We start from the raw sequence: 22,364 nt of genomic DNA, 5'->3' as shown, positions 1-22,364 counted from the left end.
ACATAGCGTGGCTTCTCATGGATTTGATTACTTACAGCAGTAGAATTCTTTTCACCATAAGCCCTAGCCCCTGCTTACACATCAAGTCATATGTTAGAGATTATAATGAAACACGTTAAAATGAAGAATTTGAAAGGGAAGATAACAGATCTTAGGATACTCATTGCCTTTTTTGGATTTTGTTTTACTTCCTCTTTCTAATGACTGAAAATGTCTATTCAGTATGCAGGAAATCATATGACAGCCAATTATATTTCTCAGCACCATGCACTTTTAAGAAACACTGGAAAGAACCTTTATTCTATGCTGTGTGTGTATATGAAGTCTGAAAGCCACAGATGTTTACTGTAATGCTTTGGAAATGACCTACAGTCCCTCAGTTTGAGGAACAAGAATTTTTTGTATAAGAAATTCTAAACAGGACAACTTAAGCTATGTCAGTAATACAGATTTAGAACATTGACCTAATTATTTAGGCCCCACTAGTGTGTATACTTTTACACATGATATTCACATGAGTAATCCTATTGGACTTCATTTTAACAGGCTGTAGATTTGTTGTTATTCAGCTCATATATATGATGGTCAGCGGGAATTTTGTCTGAATAAGAAATTGAGGATGCAGCTCTTAGATATTAGATTTGGAAACAGAGCTCAATCATTATGAATAATCTAGATGACCTTTGACTCTTTTTCTCTCCACAAATGACTGTATTCATTGTTCTTGGACCATAGCTTGTTCACGAGCAATTTATTGCCAGTGTTCTAGATTCAAATTTTGAAGTGTTTTGATTGGGTCTATTTCTGTTCCTTGGTTGGATGTGCATTCAAAATCTATATTTTGCTAATATTCTGCAAAATATTCACTAAAATTCATTGCTTTGGGCTGCAGTTCAGCAAAGCACTTATTCATGTGCTTACTGTAAGCCTAAGAGTAGATCCTTTGAAGTCAATGGTACTATTAAAGTTAAGCATATGCTCACACGTTTTGCTGAATTGGGGCTTGGTCAAACATTCATGCTGGTAAACTTGCTGCTACACAAAAGGAGTGTGAACATAATGAAAGCTGATTCATCTAAATTTTTTAAAAAAAAATCACAGAAAATGTAATTATTTGCCCATCTCTATATGTAAAAGAACTAACAGATAATTTTGCAAATCTTCCACTGTTGGTCATAATCAATTATTAAAAATATATTACACTATTTTCTAACCACATAAAGTCTGAAATAAAGATTGCAGATTACCCATTTCACATATTGTTCCCAATATGTAGGCTTTTGTATCTTCAGTTCAATTAAATCATTGTTACTTGTGCTGCATCACTGATATGAATGGCACTGCACAGACATTAGTGGCTTTCTTTATGCAAGCCAGGTAGGAAGGATGAGGGATTCTGTCATTACAATTACTCTGACAATGGTCATGATAGATATCAGACCAATCGTCTCAGTCTTGTCAGCACACTTCTCCTCATCCCTGATGTGCATGTGCAAACACACGCATCTCTGGCAATAAGTAACTTTACAGTATATAGGCCCAGATAGTGGGACTACTTATGAAAGTAAATGCTTACCAGTTGAGTAAGCTGTTCTTAATCTGACCCATAATTATTAATAGTAATATTCAAGGCCTGACTCTCATTAATACTACAGCCCCTTATGCCACTCTGTCAGTATAAAGCAATCTTAAAATGGGTGTAACTGTAATTTATGCCCACTTCAAGTCCTGTTTGCACCGCCAATATGATGCAAAGGAGCCTGAGTGTAAATGAGAATTAGGTTCTCAATATTTAGTGCTTTTAAACAGAAATGTTTTTAAATTAAATTTTCCTGTTCTGTTTTTTTAAAGGACACTTGAACCCTGAAACCCAGGACTTAATTATGACGAATGTCACAGATTCAAGAGACTGCACAGACATATGTCCATGAAAACGCTTCATCTGCCATGCCTGCAGTTTGCACTTTTCAGATCCCTTTTTGAAGACTGCATAGAGAAATCACAGCACTTTAGGTCTGGAACAAACAAAGCAAATGTTTGGTTTTGTCTGTAGTATACCACTTAAAGGCTCCCTGTGCCTTTTGCCATGTTACATCTTAGAGTTACAGAGAACCATACTGTTATTCAATGTGGTTAACAACTATTAAGGGATTATTGGAGTGTATCCCATATGCTGTATGCTTGGGCATATTGTTCACCTGAGAGCACTGCGTGCACCAAATATTTTGTGTTCAAGAATCCCCTTACTAAGTGATTTAATTTCAGGAGTACAGTCAAGACACAGAGCTTCGGTCACGTCTCATGGGACTCTGTACGTGCCGATGCCTGGACAATAATCTTTTGTATTCAGAAATTTCTACATATCTATTTTTCATGGTCCAAACTTTATAACCCATAAACTGGAAATTACCTAGAGCACCAAAAGCAAGGAGATAGACTGAAGAAGTTTCATTTTACAACGCTAACAAGAGTCTGAAGTGCACTTCAAGCAACAGACCCAAAACTACCCCTGGATCAACATTATGTCATACAACCAACAGTTTAATGTATGGTTTGTTACATTGATTTCTTTATAGTTATTTCTTATTTGTAGAAGGCATGTAATATTAATACTGTTTTACTTTTTTTAGGGGAGACAACTAAAAATGTAGACTACAGTGCTGTATCTACTTAATGGGGAATTGCAAAGCAAAACTGAAAATTGAATTAAATACAGATTTCTGTGCTGAAGGTGTTTACTAGCCAGGGTGCAGTTTTAACCCTCCTCAGGAACAGAAAGTTAATCCTCTCCATACCAATCACTGGATGGAGTTTCTACATCCTATCAAAGGAATGCCAGAGTCACCTCTGAATAACTGAGTACAGGGGACCACCATGTTTTTATATTATCTCCTGGAGTGCCATTTTGGAAAGAAGCTATGTCTCCACATTGTGAGCCAAAACCTGACAGAACTTGGTGTAATTTATCCCTAGAGCGGTGGCTTTTGTGGGCCTTTTCTTTTGGAAAAGGAGCCACTGCTTAGATGTACCTTGTAGGGTTAAAGAAACAGAGATATACACAAGCCAGTGAAACCAACTTCTGTCATATCTCCATTCCCCACAAAATACTCGGGTTTGGAGTTTCCCAAAATATTTTGGCCCAGCTATATAAAAATTGTCACAACAGCAAAGTCAACATCTTGCTCTTCCTCTACTAGGTCTGGATTTGGATACTTGGAATCTGGTTTCCAACTGCCCGCATCTTGTACAGTTATTTACACCAAGGCAAAGTGGGTGTACAACACTACTTAATCAGAATGATAGCATTTACACCCACTTTGCACTCATTTTGCCCTGGTTTAAATGACTACACAAGATGCAGAGCAATAGAAAATTAGGTCCCTGATGTATGGCAGAAGCTGACTTACAGATTCAGCGGTAGTACTGATTTTATGAATAATCACTGGTTGATGGGGAAAGAACAAACTTAAGAGTCATATTTGGTTTCCATGTATTGCACTTTTAAATGTTTAGGTGCCTGTTGTTTGCTGGAAGCATCTGCCATTTTCTGTTCAGTTCAGATGTAGCTTGCTGCAGAGGAGAGACACACTGACCCAGATTTTCTGCTGAGTTTAGCAAATCAGTTGGGATGTCAGAGAGTCAGTTATGCAGAGCCCTGTGTGGATACAAAATTTGCATCCACATCTGATCCGAGATGTGCAAAAATGGTGCACAGATATAAAGTGAAGCTCTGCAGATTTGCAGGGCTCTAGTTATGACTCCCTGCCAGGCCTCATGTGCAGAGTAGAGAAGCCTGGGGACTACTCTAACTTGCATCAGCTAGCAATGGTCCATAAGGGACCATGCACCAGTGGAGGATAGCCAAAGTATATCATGCTTCAGGCATTCCTTCTCTGTGCTTTGTTACATCTGCTGTGCTAGGGGCTGTAGAGAGAGAGAGGCATGGGAGTTGGCCTCATACTCACTAGGGACTCCCTTCATGTCAGGGGTATACTAAACTGGAAGTTATGGGCTGTCTCCATTCTTTTTGTGCTACCAGACCAGTGCAGAGAAACTGGTCCATTGTGCTCTCACATGGAGACTTTATTTTTGTTCCTTCTTATTTGTTTGTTTTCCATAATCATAAAATAAAAGTAATTCAAGCTAGAAGCACGTTTGCTCTTTGCATCTGGAAAAACATGATACATGTGCATTGATGTTCCCTCCTTATTCAAATGAACAGACTGAGGGAGTTCTGCCTGACATTATTATCTTACACTGAAGATTCAATTTTGACTTGTTGTGTGTAGGTTCAATAGTGGGGAAGCTGGTCCTGTGGAGAAGCATACATTGTACATTTCACCATCAAATGTAAAAAGCACTATACAGCATGCTCCCACAATGCTCCCCTTAATGCTCTGTACCTTCAAATGCCAGAGATGAGCAGGACCATAATTCTCCTTAGTATTTTGCTGTCAGAATCATAAATGTATCCCGGTCTGCATTTTTGCACCTTAACCTACCTGGAGTAGATCCTATCTGTGCCACAGTGAAGAGAAGGGAAACCAAACCAGCTCTCAAATTTCAGCAAATGAAAGTTAGCATGTCAGCTGCTTGGCCAATCTGTATTTGCTTATGCACTCATGCATGAGTTGGCTTTTTTTTCTGTAATCCCCTGAGTATATGATATGTGTGTGATATGATGAGTCTTTATACTTTCTGCTTCACCTACTGCTTTTCACAAGCTGTTATCTTGGAGCCGCTAAGGCCGGAATATTCTGGTTTAGAATGGTGAGAGATCAAAGATTTTATGAGCAGTTTCCAAAGAACAGTGGATTAAAACCTGCTCTTATGCTAGAAATCAAACACTGTAAAGTTTTAAAATGGCATGGAAAGAGAAGTCAGTCTGAAAGTCAACATACAATCAGCCCAGGTTGGCATCACAGGCTGGCACATTGGATACCTTCTACTATAGGGCCCCATGATTTCTTCTGACACAAATATCCTCTATTCATCTGTATAAATTCATTCCAGATGACCTCTGTGAGGATATACTATATCACTATGTGCTAGTGCACTGTATTAGGTTTGGGGATTTAATTGGAGCTGGTGAAAATATTTTAGTGAAAATCCAGGCAACATTTTTCACCAGTTAATTTACTGTGATTTTTGCACTCCCCAAAATGCAGATTATTCTTGAAATTTTGAAATTCATGAAGTGTTTGTATATATAATCTTTTACTCCTCTTATCTGGTTAGGGGTGCTCTTGTGTTCTTGCTGCTTGTCAGTAAGCAACAAAGTCTGATATTTGCCGTTGAACTGTGGATCAGGTGGTTGCTTTCTCTGTTCAGTCTTCCACTTGTGTTGCCTTCAGGTTTCTACTGTAGACTTAAAGGCTTTTCTGCCAGAGCAGCATTTTGACTTTACTGAAACTTTACTTAGGAGCAAGGGAGAGAAAAAACAAACAAACTGTAGCTGGCCAGGAAAAAAAAGGGGGGGTGAGGGGGGTTGGCTCAGCATATTAGCATACCAGCTCAATCTAATTCTTTCCCATACTAAAGGGAACCTAGAGTAATCCTATTAGTGGCGTTACTCTGGATTTACATTGGTATAACTGAAAACAACTGTCAGCTGCCAGAAGATTAATGTCTTTGGAGAAAACCATCATCCCCAGTGAAGACAATCTGCTATAATGGTGAGTGAGAAGAAGATGAAGAAAGGCTGTTCAAAACAACAGTGTGTGTGAAAACGTCTTTTGCGTCTGGACTGAAGTCGGAGAGAGATTTCAAATGTTCACTTTGATGTATGGAGCCTCCACAGTAAAAGAAAACAAGCTATATCCAAAATCTGCTAATTGGGAGGCCTAAATACTAGTGTGGATTTTTTTTTTCTCTCTGAGAGACACCCTAACAGTTAAATCTCCGTAGATCAGATGATAACTTTGAATTTGGAATGGCTTGGACTTTATTTTATATAGACACAAACATAAAATTTTTGCAAACATGCAGAGTTAATGAAACTACTTAAACCAGTGAATTCTTGCACTGCAAAGGAGGACACTCTCTGGGCCATATCCTGATCTCATTAAAGTCAACAGTAAACATCCTATTGACTTCAAAGGGCCTGGGATCTGGCCTACAAGCTTGAAACTTACTTTTCTGAAAAACTACCCCCACAGCTTCTCTCTCTTCCTGGAGATGGCCTGGGTGTGAACATTTGGAGATACCATCTAAAGACTTGCACAGCTAACAAACAAAAGCAAAAGTATTCTTCAGCATTGCAGATTCAGCTCTCTCCCATATTAAATGACTCACATCCCTGGCAGAAACCTGCTGCTTGCCAGCAAAAACAAAACAAAAAGGGTTACTAGTTGAAATAGTGTGTGGAAAAAGCAGAGCAAACCATATGGTTCATGTTAATAATTAAAGTGCAGGATAATGTATTTATGCCCTCAGAAGGTAACCCCCCTCACTTGGAATTTGCTCTCATTCGACTGTGATAAAATTGAAGCATAATAATAATGCTATAGTAATTACATGTTCTGCACTGGATTTTGCTTTTGTTTTCATATATACTGGTCTCTGCATCTTAGACTCAATAATATACTTTCCCTGGACTTTCCAACTGAGAAATGAAATGTCCTTGTTGTGCCCGCTGAAGAGTCTTCCCTGCAGAAAAGTATTAACAATACAATTTCATTTAGCACAGTGTTTTTTAATGCAAACAGTATCTTAAAAACTGCTTTACATGGAGAAGCAAACAAGCCAGAATATGGTACAAATTATACTAACTTGAGTGGTGGATTAAATACATTAAGTACATATGGTTATTCCTACAGAGGGGCAAGAAAATTCTTTGAATCTCAGCTCATGGAGGCAGGGCTCCCCACCTACTCAGAGGGGTGAGGGTCTGGCCAGCACCTGAAGCAAAGCTGAGTCTCTAAAGCAGTGGTTCCCACACTGGGGTTTGTGAACCCCTGGGGGTTCGCAAAATGTTACAGGGGGCTCTTGGGAAAAAATTCCCTAATGGCAGACAGAGCTGTCCCTAGGGACCCTGGCACGGGGCAAGCAGCCCGGAGCCTCTGGACTTCCAAGAGCTAAGCAGAGCTATCGCACTGAGGAGATTTAAACTTTAAGACTCCTTATAAGAAAAAGGGAGGTGGATATTTTTTTGCGGTTTTTAAAATTAAATAGGCAGCTAGTATTGTTTTTTAAATTATTATGAAGAACAAGTTTAAGCTTTGCTGTAATGTGCGTTGTTTGCCTGCACTGCTCAAGACCTGAATGCTTGTGTAGGAGGAACTCTTTAAATTGGCTTTTTAAATACCTTCATGATGTTTCACATCTGATACTCCTTGATGAAACATAGGAGCCTTGTCTTGTAACAGGCTTATTCAAAGTGATACAAGCTACCAAAGTGAGATCTTGGAAGAGTGTTGCCGTTTTCATAATGTAATAAAAATACTGTAATGATAAATAATAATTAATAATAAATAGTGTGTAATAAACATGTCATTAAAACAAATTTTATATTTCCAAGATCACTGCTTTTATAATTTATACTCAGGTAAAGGAGAAAATCCCTGCAAATATTCATGTAGGAGGGAGCTCACGAGACTTGACATTTTAGTGAAAGGGGTTCACAGGTTGTTAAAGTTTGGGAACCACTGCTCTAAAGGGAGGGAGTTGCTTTAATCTTTCCAGAGCTGGAGGAAGACTTGTCCAATTTATGGGATTTGAGAGCAAAAGATAGGGAAATGAGGAGATCCCTAGGAAACTCTGCTCCAAAGAAACACGCAAAATAACCAGCTGTTATCATCCATTATAGAATGACTGCACTTAAATTCTGAAAATGCTAAACAGACATTCTAGGCCCATGAGAAGAAGATTGTTGTTTACATGCAAAAGTTTCCCCTGGGGCTTTGATCAGCTGGTATTCACTTGCTTGGGGTTTTCCCAAAATAAACAAAAGCATATTAAATGCTCACTGGCATGGTTGACATGAAAAACCTATTGGGAAAATTTCTTGAAAAATAGATCACTTGTTGCAGTGTCATGCCAGTAAATTCTGCACTAAACTAGCAACAAGGCTGTTTACAAGAATTGAAACTCTCTCAGCAGCTATGAGGAACCACAGAAATATGCATGTATAGTTAGCTGGTCTACGCTAGCCTTTTTTCCCTGCAGTTTTCCTACAGTGAGAGCGCTTGTATAGACAACATATGTGTGGTTACCCTAATAATAACTATTGCTCAAATTTTGCACACACTTATGCAAGTGCTTACCTTGTGCACATGAGTACACTTTTTGAATCCAATGGGACTAAAGCTTATACACACGCCTAACTTTACACTCATCACATGAGTGTTTGCAGGACTGGGTCTTACTCCATCTAGATCTGCTCTGGTAAGTATAAAATAATGGAATATATTTTTTAAAACACCAGCACCCACATATTGTAGCAATAATAGGAAAAAAGACAAATGTAAATACAGCCTTAAATCCCCTTTGAGTGTGTAGCTACATAACAATCACACTTCCCTGAAATTTAAGCGGTTAAATAAACCACCAAAAAACAAACAAACAAAAAAACAACCCTGTGTGAAATGTTAAGGGAATGAGTTATAGACAGTGCATCAGGCTGATGTTTTTCAGTCTAATGCTTTGAATTTTGTGGCCTTGGTGTATTTAAGACAGACACTGCTCTAGGTTGTTACTTTAACTTATGTCTGTGTTAGTTTATTTGGTAGTGTCTTTTATCATCTATTTTTATTCAATAAAAAGAAAGTTTTCCCCTCTGGCTGTAGGAGAGTCAAGACCATAGATTGTTTATTATAATTACATCCTTGCAGAATTTTGAAACTAAGGGCCCAATCCTGCAAGCTGCCTTGCACCCAGGTGGACCCCTACTGAAATCAGCATGCAAGCATGTGGGAGATTTTGCAGGATTGGGGCCTTAGTGAGAACTGCTTGATCCCTTGATACTATTACAGAAAAATATTTGAATGCTTTTCCAAATGCACATTTAATAGATGGTTATTAATAGCTTTTATATACTATCAACCTGAACCAAGTGCCCAATGTATAGTGCTGTCAATTTCAAATAATTTTGTGACAGGATGAGACAGCCAGGGAACATGGGTGGCGGGTGAGAATTCCCCTGGGGGAGGCTAGCTCCCTGTCCTGCCTCTTACACCTGCAGCCCCAACCACACTCCACCCCTGCTCCACCCCATACCCCGCTCCCTCCCCAGGCCTGCCTCCTCCCCCACTCAGTCCCCACCACCACTTGCCGCGTCCCTCCTCTCCTCCCGCCCCCGCAAGGCCCCACTGCCCACCACGTGCCATTGCCTTCCTCATCCCCCCTCCCCACGAGACCCCCCTGCCTGCTGAGACTCACCATGTCCCTCCTCCACCCATCTCCCCTGTGAGACCCCCCTGCCTGCTGCATCCCTCCTCCACCCCCTCTCTCCTGAGACCCTCTGGTCTGCCACATCCCTCCTCTCCTCCACTCTCTCCCATGAGACCCCCCCCTCCTGCCGCATCCCTCCTCCATCCCCCACGCCCGCAAGAGCCCCCGCCTGCTGCTCACCACCCTGCCTCTGCCCCTGCGGAGGAGGGAGGTGGAGGAGAGGAGAGATGTGGGAAGCAGCGGGAACCTCCCAGGAGGGGGTGTTGAATGGAGGAGAGGAGGGACAGACTCACCAGGCAGTGGTGGGGGCCTGGGGGAAGAGGCGGAGCAGGGAGGGGAAGGGGCAGAGCACAGGTGAGGCCACCATGGCCCCGGTGTCCTCCCCTGGCCTATTATACCTGCCACCCATGCCAGGGAAGGTAAGTAGCTGCCTGTCTGTCACATGATGCAGCAGGACTTCCAAGGACAGGGTGTCTCTCTGTTCTGGCGGGAGAGTGAGGTGTGAAGGGAGAGGTTTGGAGGCCTCTGTTGTGTGTATAGGTCACTGGAGCAGCTTTGTTTGGTGAGTCTTTATTTTTGAATTAATAAGTGTGCCCTGAGGGAAAGGCTTGAAAGAGACTTGGGCGTGGCTCTGGATTTTTCTTGGGCTGGGGAGGGATCCCCACAGCATACACTTATAGCAGTGTGACAGGGTGCAGGGGCTCCATTGTGGAAGAAGCCTGATCCAATGGATAGGTCCCTAGATGGGGAGTCAGAAGTCCTGAGTTTTATTTTTGGCTTAAGCACCAATCTGCTCTGTGACCTTGGGCAAGTCACTTACTTCCAGGGGCGGCTCCAGGCCCCAGCACGCCAAGCGCGTGCTTGGGACGGCATGCTGCGGGAGGCGCTCTGCCGGTCGCCGGGAGGGCGGCAGGCGGCTCCGGTGGACCTCCCGCAGGCATGCCTGCGGAGGGGCCGATGGTCCCGCGGCTCCGGTGGAGCATCCGCAGGCACGCCTGCGGGAGGTCCACCGGAGCCCCGAGACCAGCGGACCCTCTGCAGGCATGCCTGCGGGAGGTCCACCGGAGCCCCGAGACCAGCGGACCCTCTGCAGGCATGCCTGCGGGAGGTCCACCGGAGCTGCGGGACCGGCGACCGGCAAAGCGCCCCGCTGTGCTTGGGGCGGCAAAATGGCTAGAGCCTCCCCTGCTTACTTCTTGTGCCTCTGTTTTCCCTCACACCCTCTGTCCATTTATATCATAAGCTTTTCAGGGCAGGGACTGTTTCCCATTGTGTACCTAGCACAATGTGGTCCCAATTTTGACTGGGGCCACTAGGTGCTTCTGTAATATAAGTAAATAATAATTGACAGGTTTCTGAGTGGTAGCCCTGTTAGTCTGTATCAGCAAAAAAAAACAAGGAGTCCTTGTGGTACCTTAGAGACTAACAAATTTATTTGAGCATTCTAGCCCACGAAAGCTTATGCCCAAATAAATTTGTTAGTCTCTAAGGTGCCACAAGGACTCCTAGTTGTTTTTAATAATAGACTGAGTCCCTGGAAAGTGAGGAGCTAACAGTAATGCTGGCTCACAGTTGCTCTCAGCAGGTCTAGGAACAGGAAGGAAGTTACTGCTTGAGAAAAGGCTGATTATCTAAGATTGTGTATAAGAAGCCCTGAGCTGCGGAGTATTTCTGAGCCACAGTTTGATATGTTAGCTGTTTTTTCCTGTGACTAAGAGATAAAGATACTTCTGGCTGGTCATGTGCTGCTTGTGGGCTAATGAAGCACCAACCCAATACCTATCATCTGAGGATCTCAAAATGCTTTACCAAGGGGTGTGGATGTTATAATCGCCATTTTACTGTTGGAGATGTGACAGCACAAGAGAAAGTGACTTTTAGGCCTGGTCTGCACTACAAAGTTCGGTCGACATATGCTGCGTTAGGTCAAGTTAATAATGTATGTGTCTACACTACCGAGTCCTTTTTGCTGAACTAAAGGGCTTGTAAAGCCGACTTCCATACTCCACCTCTGCGAGAGGCGTAGCGCTTCAGTTGACATCCATGTGCCGACATGGGGATAGTGTAGACACAGCGCTGTGTAATTCGAATGAATTGGCCTCCAGGAGGTGTCCCACAGTGCTCTGCTGTAACCGCTTTGGAGACCACTTTCAACTGCACTGCACTTCAGCCAGCTACACAGGAAACAGCCCCGGGAACTTTTTCACCCCCCTGTGAAAGCCCCGGGAACTTTTGAATTTTCATTTCCTGTTTGATTGGCGTAGAGAGCTTGTCAGCAAAGCTGACAATGGATGCTCAAGGCTGCAAACGTGCTCCAGCATGGAGCACACAGGAGGTAGTGGATCTTATTGCTGTGTGGGGAGAAGAGTCTGTGCATGCAGAGCTCTGAACCAGCAGAAGATATGCTCTGCCTGCGCAGGGCATAGGGGACAAAGGCTACACCAGGGACACACAGCAGTGCCGCATGAAAATAAAGGAGCTTCGGCAAGCGTATCAGAAGACAAGGGAGGCAAACAATCACTGTGGTTCTGAGCAACAGACATTCTGCTTCTATGAGAAGCTGCATGCGATTCTAAGCGGTGACCCCACCACTGGTCCACTACCTGAAAACAGGGCCACCCAGAGGGGGGGGCAAAGGGGGCAATTTGCCCCGGGCCCTGGGCTCTGCAGGGGCCCCCAGGAGAACAGCTGAGGCTCCCGCCTCCGCCCCTCTCCTGGAGCTTTAGCGCATCAAGCAGCGTGTCTCTGGCGGGGCCCCTGAGCCCCGCCCCGCTCCGAGCCGCGTGGTGAGGGGGGCGGGGTGGGGCGGGGCAGGGCTGCAAGTTCCAGGTTGAGCTCAGCTCCCTCTGCTCGGCGTGAGCTCACAGCCCCGCCCCCTCCCCACGCGGCTCGGAGCGGGGCGGAGCTCAGGCCCCGCCGGAGACACGCTGCAGCTGTTCAGCGAGGCGCTGAGGCTCCGGGTGAGGAGGGAGCCGGGGGTAAGAGCCTGGGGGGGTTGGCTAAGGGGCAGGGAGTCCTGGGGACAGTCAGGGCACAGGGAGGGGGCGGAGGTTGGGGGTAGTCAGGGGCAGGGAATGGGGTTGGATTGCGGGCGTTCTGGAGGATGGTGGATAGGGGTTGGAGCAGACAGGGAGCAGGGGTGGGGTCCCAGGGTGGTCGTTGGGGGGGTGGGGTCTCTGGGGGATGGTGAGGGGATAAGGAGCAGGATGGGTCGGGGATTCTAAGGGGGGCAGTCGGGGGCAGGAAGTGGGTGGGGGTTGGATAGGGGGCAGGGCCAGGCTGTTTGGGAGGCACAGCCTTCCTTACCCTAAAGCTCATTCAGCAGTTTGGGGCTTGCAGAAGAGCCAAGCTGTTACTTTTCCATTAGGGCTACCATCCCTTTCACTTCTCAAATGCCAAATTATAGTCTACATGTAATTTCAGTGCCATAGGGAGATTCATGTCAGGGGAGGGTAGCTTCATTTAAAATTAGCCACCGGGAGAGGGATCACATGAGAAGAGCAATATCCTTCCCAACCCTACGAAGGGAGACCCCCCTCCCCTGCATTCCCTGAGGCTTCAGAGGGGTTAATTCAGTGGTTCTCAAACTTTTGTCCTGGTGACCCTTTCACATAGCAAACCTCTGATGCGACCCCCCCCCTTTATAAATTGAAAACACTTTTTTATATATTTAACACTATTATAAATGCTGGAGGCAAAGCAGGGTTTGAGGTGGAGGCTGACAGCTCACAACCCCCAGTAATAACCTCGTGACCCCCTGAGGGGTCCTGACCTCCAGTTTGAGAACCCCTGGATTAATTTAATTTTAGCACCCTGTGTCCATTCACATGCATGTGCTATTTTGAGCATTTCAGTTTTGACAACATAGGCTCATCCCAGATTCTGGAACAAGCTCAAATGCTCAGTTCGTGGAGTATGTACATAAGCTATACTAAAGACAAACCCACAGTAACCGTCTCCAGTTTGTGAGGGACCACATGGAGCCAGTCTCTAGGAAACAGATAAATGCATGGAGATTTAGTCCATTAATGGCTATTAGCCAGGATGGGTAAGGAATGGTTTCTCTAGCCTCTGTTTCTCAGAGAGTGGAGATGGATGGCAGGAGCGAGATCACTTGATCATTACCTGATAGGTTCACTCCCTCTGGGGCACTTGGCATTGGCCATTGTCAGTAGACAGGATACTGGGCAGGATGGCCTTTGGTTTGACCCAGTATGGCTGTTCTTATGTTCTAACCTAAATGAACCCAAAGTTATGGAGACAGATATGAGTCAAGGAAGCCAGCAGAGTATCAGAAACCTGGAAAAATCTCTGCCTGGATGGGCTCAGGTGTTTGGTTACAAGCTGAGGTGGTTCAAAAGTTTTGGATTTTTTTTTAAGCAGAATTTTTTTATTGTTTCTTTAAACAATCAAATACAGCAAGAAGCAAATATTTGGCCGCACACTTCTGAAACCTCAAACCATATTCAGGTTTTGGCAGACTAATTTCAGCTTTTCAATTAAAAAACCACAACAAATTTTGAAGGAAAGCAGACATTGTCCGTGATTTTTTTCTGCTTTTTAAAAACCCCTAGTTTTCGATCCAGAAAAAGTTTTGATGGAAAATATTTGTCCAACCCTTTTAATGAGCTTTATGCCTTTTAGCACTAGCTGATGCTGAGAACCGGTGATACCTTGTAAAGAAGTTTTCTCAAAACTGGGTTTGTGCCGAAATGCGGAAGGTTTATTTTTCCCAGGGGCACCTGTGGAGGGGAGCAAGTGGGGCAATTTGCTGTGGGCCCCGCAAGGGCCCCCAGGAGAATATGGTATTGCAATTTTTTTATAGAAGGGGCCCCCAAAATTTCTTTGCCCCAGGCCCCCTGAATTCTCTGGGCAGCCCTGCCTGAAAACGCTCCATGGATACCTTTCAGGAGCCCCAGGCGACCTCGAGCAACAACGAGGAGGACATTGTTGATGAGGAAGAGGAGGAGGAGGAGAATGTGCGGTAGGCAAGCGCAGGATCCATTCTTCCCGACAGCCAAGAACTTTTTTGAACTCTGGAGCCCATCCCCTCACAGGACCAATTGTCAGCGGAGCGTGATACCGGGGAAGGCACATCTGGTAAGTACACATTTCCAGTCAAACTGTAGAGGTTACATGCTATTATTTTTAATGTTGAATCTGAATAAAAAAATAAGTATAGTGGTTATCGGTGCCACTCCAGCTACGCAGAGGGTGCTCTCCAAAAAAGAGTGTTTATGTGCCCAGGGATGGTCCAGGAATCCTTCCTTGAGATCTCTAGGAAACTTTCATGGAGGTACTCTGCAATCCTTTGCAGAAGGTTTCTGGGAAGAGCTGCCTTATTTCATCCACCATAGTAGGACACTTTCCCACGCCACTCCAGTATTATTAACTCTGCTGGCATCATTGCAGCACACTGCATTGCAGCATAAGGACCAGGTATGTACCCAGAGGCTTGCAGCATCTGCTCCCTTTCTGCCTCTGTTACTCTCAGGAAAGTGATATCGCATATGGTCACCTAGGGCAGTGTTTCCCAAACTTACAACAGTTGCGTACCCCTTTTGAGACATTAGTCTTACCAGCGTACCCCTTCTCTGGTGAAGATAATTTGGGTGGGGGGTGGTAGCCACATTTTTATAACACACTCCTAATTAATTTCATTCTGGATTAAATGTTTATTAGAAATAAATACAAAATTATATTACATAGAGTTGAAATAAAACTTTTAATAGAAATAACAGTTACATATAGAAATAGTACTAGAAATAATTAAAATAATAGAAGCGAATCAACAGTCTGGCAGAACAGCGTTGTGTATATATATGGTGAATTCGTATCATTCTGAAATTAAAATACTCTGGTTTGGTTAAGTTAGTGAAGAAAGCACTAGTTTTAATACTTACTATTTCGGTATTGAAAAATTTTCAGTACAAACCAAACTATTCAGTGCGAGGGATGTGACTGCTTTTGACCAGACACCATCATGGGGATATCTGGCTCGATATTTGTGATCTTAAGACGAAGATGGGGCTCCATGCCAATAAGATGATTTCATTTTTTTGTTTTGATGCCAACCAGCACAGAGAATCCGATCTTGCACAAATACGAGTTGGGAAAAGGCAGAAGATACTTGACATCTTTGTCCGATAGAGCTGGATATTCAGAGCTAACCCCCAACCAAAATGACGTCAGTGTATTTTGCTCAAATTTTGTTTTCAGGAAGCTACCTGAAGCCATCTCCAAGAGCTGCTGTTCTTCTGAAGCAGAGAGGTTATTTGACAATGTTTGAACATTGATGATAAAAGGGTTCCTTATTCATTCAAAGGTGCCGTCTGGTTCAGGGAAATACTTACGAAGATCTTTCTGCAAGCTTTCCAAATGCTGCTTCATGGTTTGCAACACATCACTATCAAGTTCATTAGTCGAGTTTATTACAAAGTCATGAAGAGATGGAAAGGAATCCAGTTCACGATGACTAAGACGTTTATGCCACTGTTTCAATTTTGCGACCATGGCGCTCACCTTGTCTTGAACATGGAATATGGATATGAGTTTCCCTTGCAAGGATAGACTGAGGTTGTTAAAATGAGCAAAGATATCTGCAATATATGCTAGTTTGCACAGCCATTTCCAGTCGTGTATACAGTCTCACAGGTTAAAGGTTTCATCTAAAAAAACTTGCAGTTCTTCTCGCAGTTCAAGTAGGCGATTCAGAACTTTTCCACGCGAAAGCCAATGCACTTCAGTGTGAAATAGGAGTTGTGTGTAATCACTGCCCATCTCATCACAAAGCTGAGAAAACAGCTGGGTGTTCAGAGGGCGGCCTTTCACAAAATTGATTATTTTCACAGCTTCATCCAGTACTTGCTTTAGATCTGCCTGCATGTTCTGAGTGGTGAGTGCTTCCCTGTGAATGCAACAATGAGTCGATTTTGCTTCTGGCGCAACAGCTTGATACGTGCAACAACTCCTTTCTTTGAACCAATCATGGCTCTGGCACCATCCATGCTTATTCCAATACGACTCCAATCCAAGTCATTCTTTTTGATAAAGTCATCAATAACTTTAAAAATAGCTTCTCCAGTTGTACGTGTTGATATAGGTTGGCAGAACAAAATATCATTGTGGACTTCATTATTCAGCTCGTATCTGACAAACAACAAAAGATTAGCTAAATTCACAATATCAGTGGATTCATCCTCTTGCAGTGCATAGTAGCGACTCTTTTGTACTCTTGACAATAATTGCCGCTTTACCTTTTCGGCCATATCTGTGATTCTACGATGAACAGTGTTATTTCCAAAGCTTCACATTACAAATTGTTTTCTGGGACTTTTGGAGATCTTTGCACCTATTTTTGAAGAATTCTACAGGTTTTCCTTTGTATTATTTATGTTTGCTATCGAAATGGCATTTTATGTTGAATGGTTTAATACTTTCATTTGTGAGAGTCTCATAACAAATTACACATAGTGGAACAGGCTCCACCTCATCGCCAGTCCACGAAAACCCCAGTTTAAGATATTCTTCAACATATTTGCGGGCTTTTTTCGTTTTCTTTGCAGCTGATACGTTCAATAAACTTACAGATGGTTCACATGGTTTGCTAATTTTGTCATCACAATTGTCTGATGTAGCCGTATCACTGCATTTTTTACATAATTATCACTAACATTCATAATTTTCTTTTGTACATTTCAAACTTCCTGTTTTTAGCCAGCAATCCATTGTAAATGGGTTTAACAAAAACAAAAACAGAGAAATTTTGTATATTAATACACATCAAGTATGTACTTGATACGATCTTTAGATTACTACAAGTAGTTATTCACTTTTATCTTTTATCCATCAGTATGACTTCTGCGCATGTCACAAAGGCAAGTGTATTGCCCGGTAATGCGCATACGTGGTTTGTGTCGGCTCTGCTGTGCTACTAGATGTTACTGAACGCGTTATTATATTAGTTACAATGTAAACCTGTGTGTATTTCTACTGAACAAGTGTACACCATTCTTATATATTAAATTTTAGTGAATTGTTTTCTGCTGCTAAAAAAAAAAAACTATGATAAAATTAAAAATTTAAAATTCTGCGGCATACCCCTTGAAACCCTTTCACATACCACCAGGGGTACGTGTACCACACTTTGGGAAACTACATCTAAAATTATAGTACCATAGAATAACAACTATATCTTTTACTCAAACATCAGAATTCAAGAATAGTCCAGAAAGAAGACAGGCAGTCCTTAAGAAAGAAGTATGAAATAAAAAATTTACCAACTTGAAGATCCTGCATGTTCAGACATGTTCCTTTCATCATCTTCAGCACAGCTTCCTCCTGAGAAGGAACACTTCTCATGATGTTGTTTCATTCGGGCAACCAGGCCTTGCATTTCTTTGTTGCACTGTTTGCATTTTGCACACATGCTTGTCTTACCCATAGGTAGAGGAACTTCATTAAAATATTCCCAAACTGGGTCTCTTTTACGGCCTGCTGCCATTATAGGTTTTCCCTTCGAGTGAGAGAATGGTATGGCAGCTTTCAGAAGACCTCAAGACTTCTGGAATATGCTGCTCAAACAATTTCACTTTTGTTTCTACTGCCTGTCTCTCCCGTCTCACATTTATCTCCAGACTTTTTCTCCTTGTCCACATCTATTCTGCCCCCAACAATCTTCTATTCATTGAACTTTTTGAAACTTTGCACTTTTAGAGAAAGGTAAGGGATTAACTCTGTGTACACAAATTTGCAGAGGACAATACGGTTGAGGTCTGTTATTTCTCACCTCTATATATTATTTATTTATGTAAAAACGTTTTTGCTGTTAACAAGCATGTTACCTCTGGAAACACAAATCCACTGTCTTAGAATTGCAAAACTAAGCATCTCTGATGGTATCTTCTAGACTGAGCACTGAGTGCCATTGGGTAGATAGAAAGATTAACGTAAATAATCTATACAGAAGCTCCTGGAACCCCATAAAATTGGGTCCCTAATCCATGAACTATTGGAACTCATTTCCAAAACTTTTCTTAAACATTACATGAATATATTGTCTCATATTATAGAATTAGAATTTATAATCCCTATTCCATGATGAGATATCTTTGATCTATAATGTATGTTAATTAAAACTGTCTTTAGATAGATTTTTTCCTCAAAAAGCATTTTATCAAAAAAATCTGATTTCAATTAAAAAAATCCGATTAAAAATAATAATAATTGATTTTTATTCACCCTGAGTGAGGGACTAGATTCCTGTAATTTATATGAAAGTGTATGTATGAGAAGAGGTTTGAATTCGAGTAACTTGGTGTATATGTAAAATGTTCAGAGATCCTCAAATGAAAAGAGCCTTATAAATGCAAAGTATTTACTATTATTTGTTGTTCAATAGTTCTAGGACAACTGCTGTAATCCTTTTCTAGGTTTTGAAAATGATACATTTAGACTTCTAAATGAGTTGAAAAGACTTCTTGTTGGGATTCCTCCTGAGACCTTTTTCACTTGGCTTATCTGGAACACCATGTTCAGTTCTGGGAGAACACTTCATCCAGGTTTCTGAGATCCAAAAAACTCAGTTGGACTCCAGATTTTGTCACTCAGGTTCTTTTACTTAGCATACAGCAAAGATATACTGAGTTGATCATACTTAAGTGTAGGGGATGGGTATAGGGCGTAGCACGCATCCAAAGTTACACAGAAACCTTCTTCATTCATATACATTTACAAATCTTGTTGCATTTACTATACACTACATCACACATTTTGCAATTGGCTTGGTTACTTTGCAGGAACCAATCCCTATGCAGCATGCTCTGCCCTTGCATTGTCCATGCTCCACCTCCTCTTTACATTCCTAACTTATCTTGTCCACTGTTAGCAAACAGTTTCCTGGGTGTTCTCCCTCTTATCTTAGCTGACTCAGATAATCTGTCTTTTAGCCTACTGACCTATTTACTGTAATCTAATGATCTGTTTAACTCCCTAATTTTATCCTCTAAGAAATGAGGCCTCCCTTCATATGTTAATTACTCATGTCTGACCAGGCCTCAGTTACACTTCTGAGTTTGTTGCTTCTCATTCTAGCAAACATGTCTGGAGCGGAGAGCAGCCTCGACACATGGTTGCCTGTAAATTTGTCTCTCTGTGCTGAAGAGTTTGGAGCCTTGTATGATGTGTCTGACATTTACTTCAAATGAAAACTTGATGGAGACTCTAAACTTGGCTACAGGCTCTTTCAAGCTGATAAACACCCATGATGACAGATTCAGTAACAAATGCACAAAACGATCATAACACAACCTAATCCTAAAATCTATGGCAAATAGGGGCCGGATTCTGTCATTCACAGGTGAGACTCCTCTTGCTTTAATGTGGTTGTCTGGACATAATCAAGAACAGAATTTGAACCTCAAGATTTAATAATCAGCAAAGGAGGCTACTCTCTAATCATTAGGGAAGTACTGAGTTACCATTTATTAGAAAAAATAATTAGTGATTAATCCTAAATAAGTGCTTGAAGAGTCTGTATGGTAACCCTGATTCACACATGCTTAATTTTAGGCATGTTCATAATAATCCCATTCTTATTCAGCTAAATACTTCAAAATAATAAAGTCAACAAAATTTAAGGAGGCACTTACAATTAAAGCACATGGCTTGCTGAACTTGGGCCTATATGAGTTAAACCTTTGCTGAAGAAACCTTATGTTAGACATTTATATTTTCTCTCACACTGAATCTTTTAACCATCTTTTTTTTGACGTGATGAACACAAGGAACAGTGAGCAATACATAGCAATAATTTTGAAACAAGGTTGATTTCAAAATGTAATTTCTTAGGAACTTTTAATGGTCCCATTACTGTATTTTTAAGGACCACGTGAAACAGATGTGACACATTTGTATGTTACCAAGAAAAGATCAACAGTGAGAACCATTTCTGTTTGAGTAAGTCCTTATTTTACATCAATTGGCCTGTTGTTTACTCCAATTACAAAACTAAGTCCTAAAGTAAAATCTGTGCTCTAATGATACATAACACATTTCTTAGCAAAAATAAAACATGTATATTTTTATTCTGTTTTACTATATTTTTATCCAGAGTCCTTCCCAACAAACAGATTTCTGGATCTGGTATGAGCAACATTTGAAATATTTTTTCTCTCTCATATTAAAATCATGTTTCAGAAGGCAAACTGTCCTGATTATGTGCAGGAGAATATTTGTTTAACTCTGTCAAGGAACTGTCAGAAACTTGGCATGGTTTAGTGACTAACACAAATTGTGACTATTGGAGTGTAGTAGGTATCTCAAAACAGAAGTTCAGATAGCTCTTCTCTTCAGTATTACAGGATCAATGAGTTCTATTTTCATGTTCCGTCTCCAGAAAATCGTCCTATAGCTCCACCCAGTGTTTACATCTGAACTTCAAACCTCTCTCCAGAAAGACAAACTAATGTTGTATCTGCTGTCTTTTGACTGGACTTTGCACAACCTAGACCAGTTGCCCAGTCCTCTGCTTATCGTATATGTGTATGTGTACACACGCAATGATAACTTATTACATAAATCGCAATGATAACTTCCTCTCTGATTAGAAAATAGTGATTATGCTGATACACGTGAGAATATAACTGATGTTATATGTATATAATACCTCCGTACATTTACAGCGTTCTGTAAAAAGTTTCACCCAATCCTGTATCTTTTGTTTGCTGAGAACTTCAGTTGAAATAAACAGGTGTTTTGAGGAATGTAAGGTCAGGCTCATTAACTAATTTATCTGTGTTGCACCCCTGTGATGCAGATAGTTAAGTGTTTGTCAAAGGCCATACAGAAGTCATTTTATGAACTAGAATCAGAACTCAGGAGTTCTTGGCCCCTAAACTTGTGCTACCTCCTCATAGCCTCATTATCAAACACATATTGCTTCATCAGAGAAGAGTAACCCATGGATGAACATGGCAAATAAGAGGCTTTGCTTTTTGCTGAAGAACATGAGTGCAGGTAACAACTTGTCATCTTCTGTCATCATCTTCAGGGACAAGTAACACTTCAATCAATGGTGGTTGGGGGATGAGAATTAATTTTTATAACTGGACACATAGGAAATGACCTCTGCATTCCAGCAATTGGGAAATGCCAAAAGCCTTAAATAGATCGTTTACAAATAGACAAAGGAAGCCTTGGTACTTTATTCTACTTTTTAGTGGATTTAGAGCTGAAGAAAAATGTTGGCTTGACATGGCCTCAGAAAATTACTGTCTTCAGTTATCTACAGAAAAACAATGTAAACTTGCATACCTTCCCATCAATATGCTTCAAACCCTCTCCTATATGTGCATGCTAGGACAGTTCATTCACTGTACCCACTGATTCCTGGATCTCTTGGCTAAGGCTACCACAAAGTATCCATAATGATAGTGAGTTATTTTAGCGATGTGGCCACCTACCCCCAAGGAACTGAAATGAGACTATTTCCTCCCCCTCTCTTTCCCCTCTGCTCAGGCCATCAGGTCAGTAGTGATTTTTGCTCATGGACTGAAGACCTGGGGTAAAATTCTGGCCCCTTGTAAACAATGAGAGTTTTGCCAGTGATTCCAGTAGGGCTTGAATTTCACCCCTGGAGGTGGAAATCTCCAATTCCCTATCTCATCCAATCCACGGATGTCTCCCATGTTAGCAGTTACATAACTGTATTTTATGCATCCGACGAAGTGGGTATTCACCCACGAAAGCTCATGCTCCCAAACGTCTGTTAGTCTATAAGGTGCCACAAGACTCTTTGCTGCTTTTACAGATCCAGACTAACACGGCTACCCCTCCGATACCTGTATTTTATCTATGCTATATAGCTGAGCTACATGCTATCTTGAGTCACATCACCTTTTTAAATCTTACCTTACAACACAGGATATTTTCTTTACCTTATTAAGTTTGTCCCTTTATGCTTTGCATACGAATGA

General features: G+C 41.9%; 1 protein-coding gene and 1 pseudogene across 6 annotated transcripts in view; one reads left to right on the top strand and one right to left on the bottom strand.

The window, feature by feature from the left end:
- LOC120408002 (programmed cell death 1 ligand 2-like) overlaps positions 1–7,136 on the top strand; it is a 36,602-nt gene extending 29,466 nt beyond the window's left edge. For all 6 annotated transcript variants that reach the window (XM_039544452.1, XM_039544453.1, XM_039544454.1 and 3 more), the window contains one exon: positions 1,852–7,136. In XM_039544452.1, the coding sequence (XP_039400386.1) occupies positions 1,852–1,931 (80 nt within the window). In that variant the 3' untranslated portion in view covers positions 1,932–7,136. The remainder of the gene's footprint in view (positions 1–1,851) is intronic.
- An 8,902-nt stretch (positions 7,137–16,038) lies between these two features.
- On the bottom strand, positions 16,039–17,698 carry LOC120407280 (annotated as a pseudogene).
- Positions 17,699–22,364: the final 4,666 nt, after the last annotated feature.

This window comes from Mauremys reevesii, linkage group 6 (genome assembly GCF_016161935.1).
Source record: "Mauremys reevesii isolate NIE-2019 linkage group 6, ASM1616193v1, whole genome shotgun sequence".
In the NCBI taxonomy this organism is placed as follows: Eukaryota; Metazoa; Chordata; order Testudines; family Geoemydidae; genus Mauremys; species Mauremys reevesii.
Note: the sequence above shows the minus strand (reverse complement) of the source record. Positions and strands in the feature narration are given on the sequence as shown.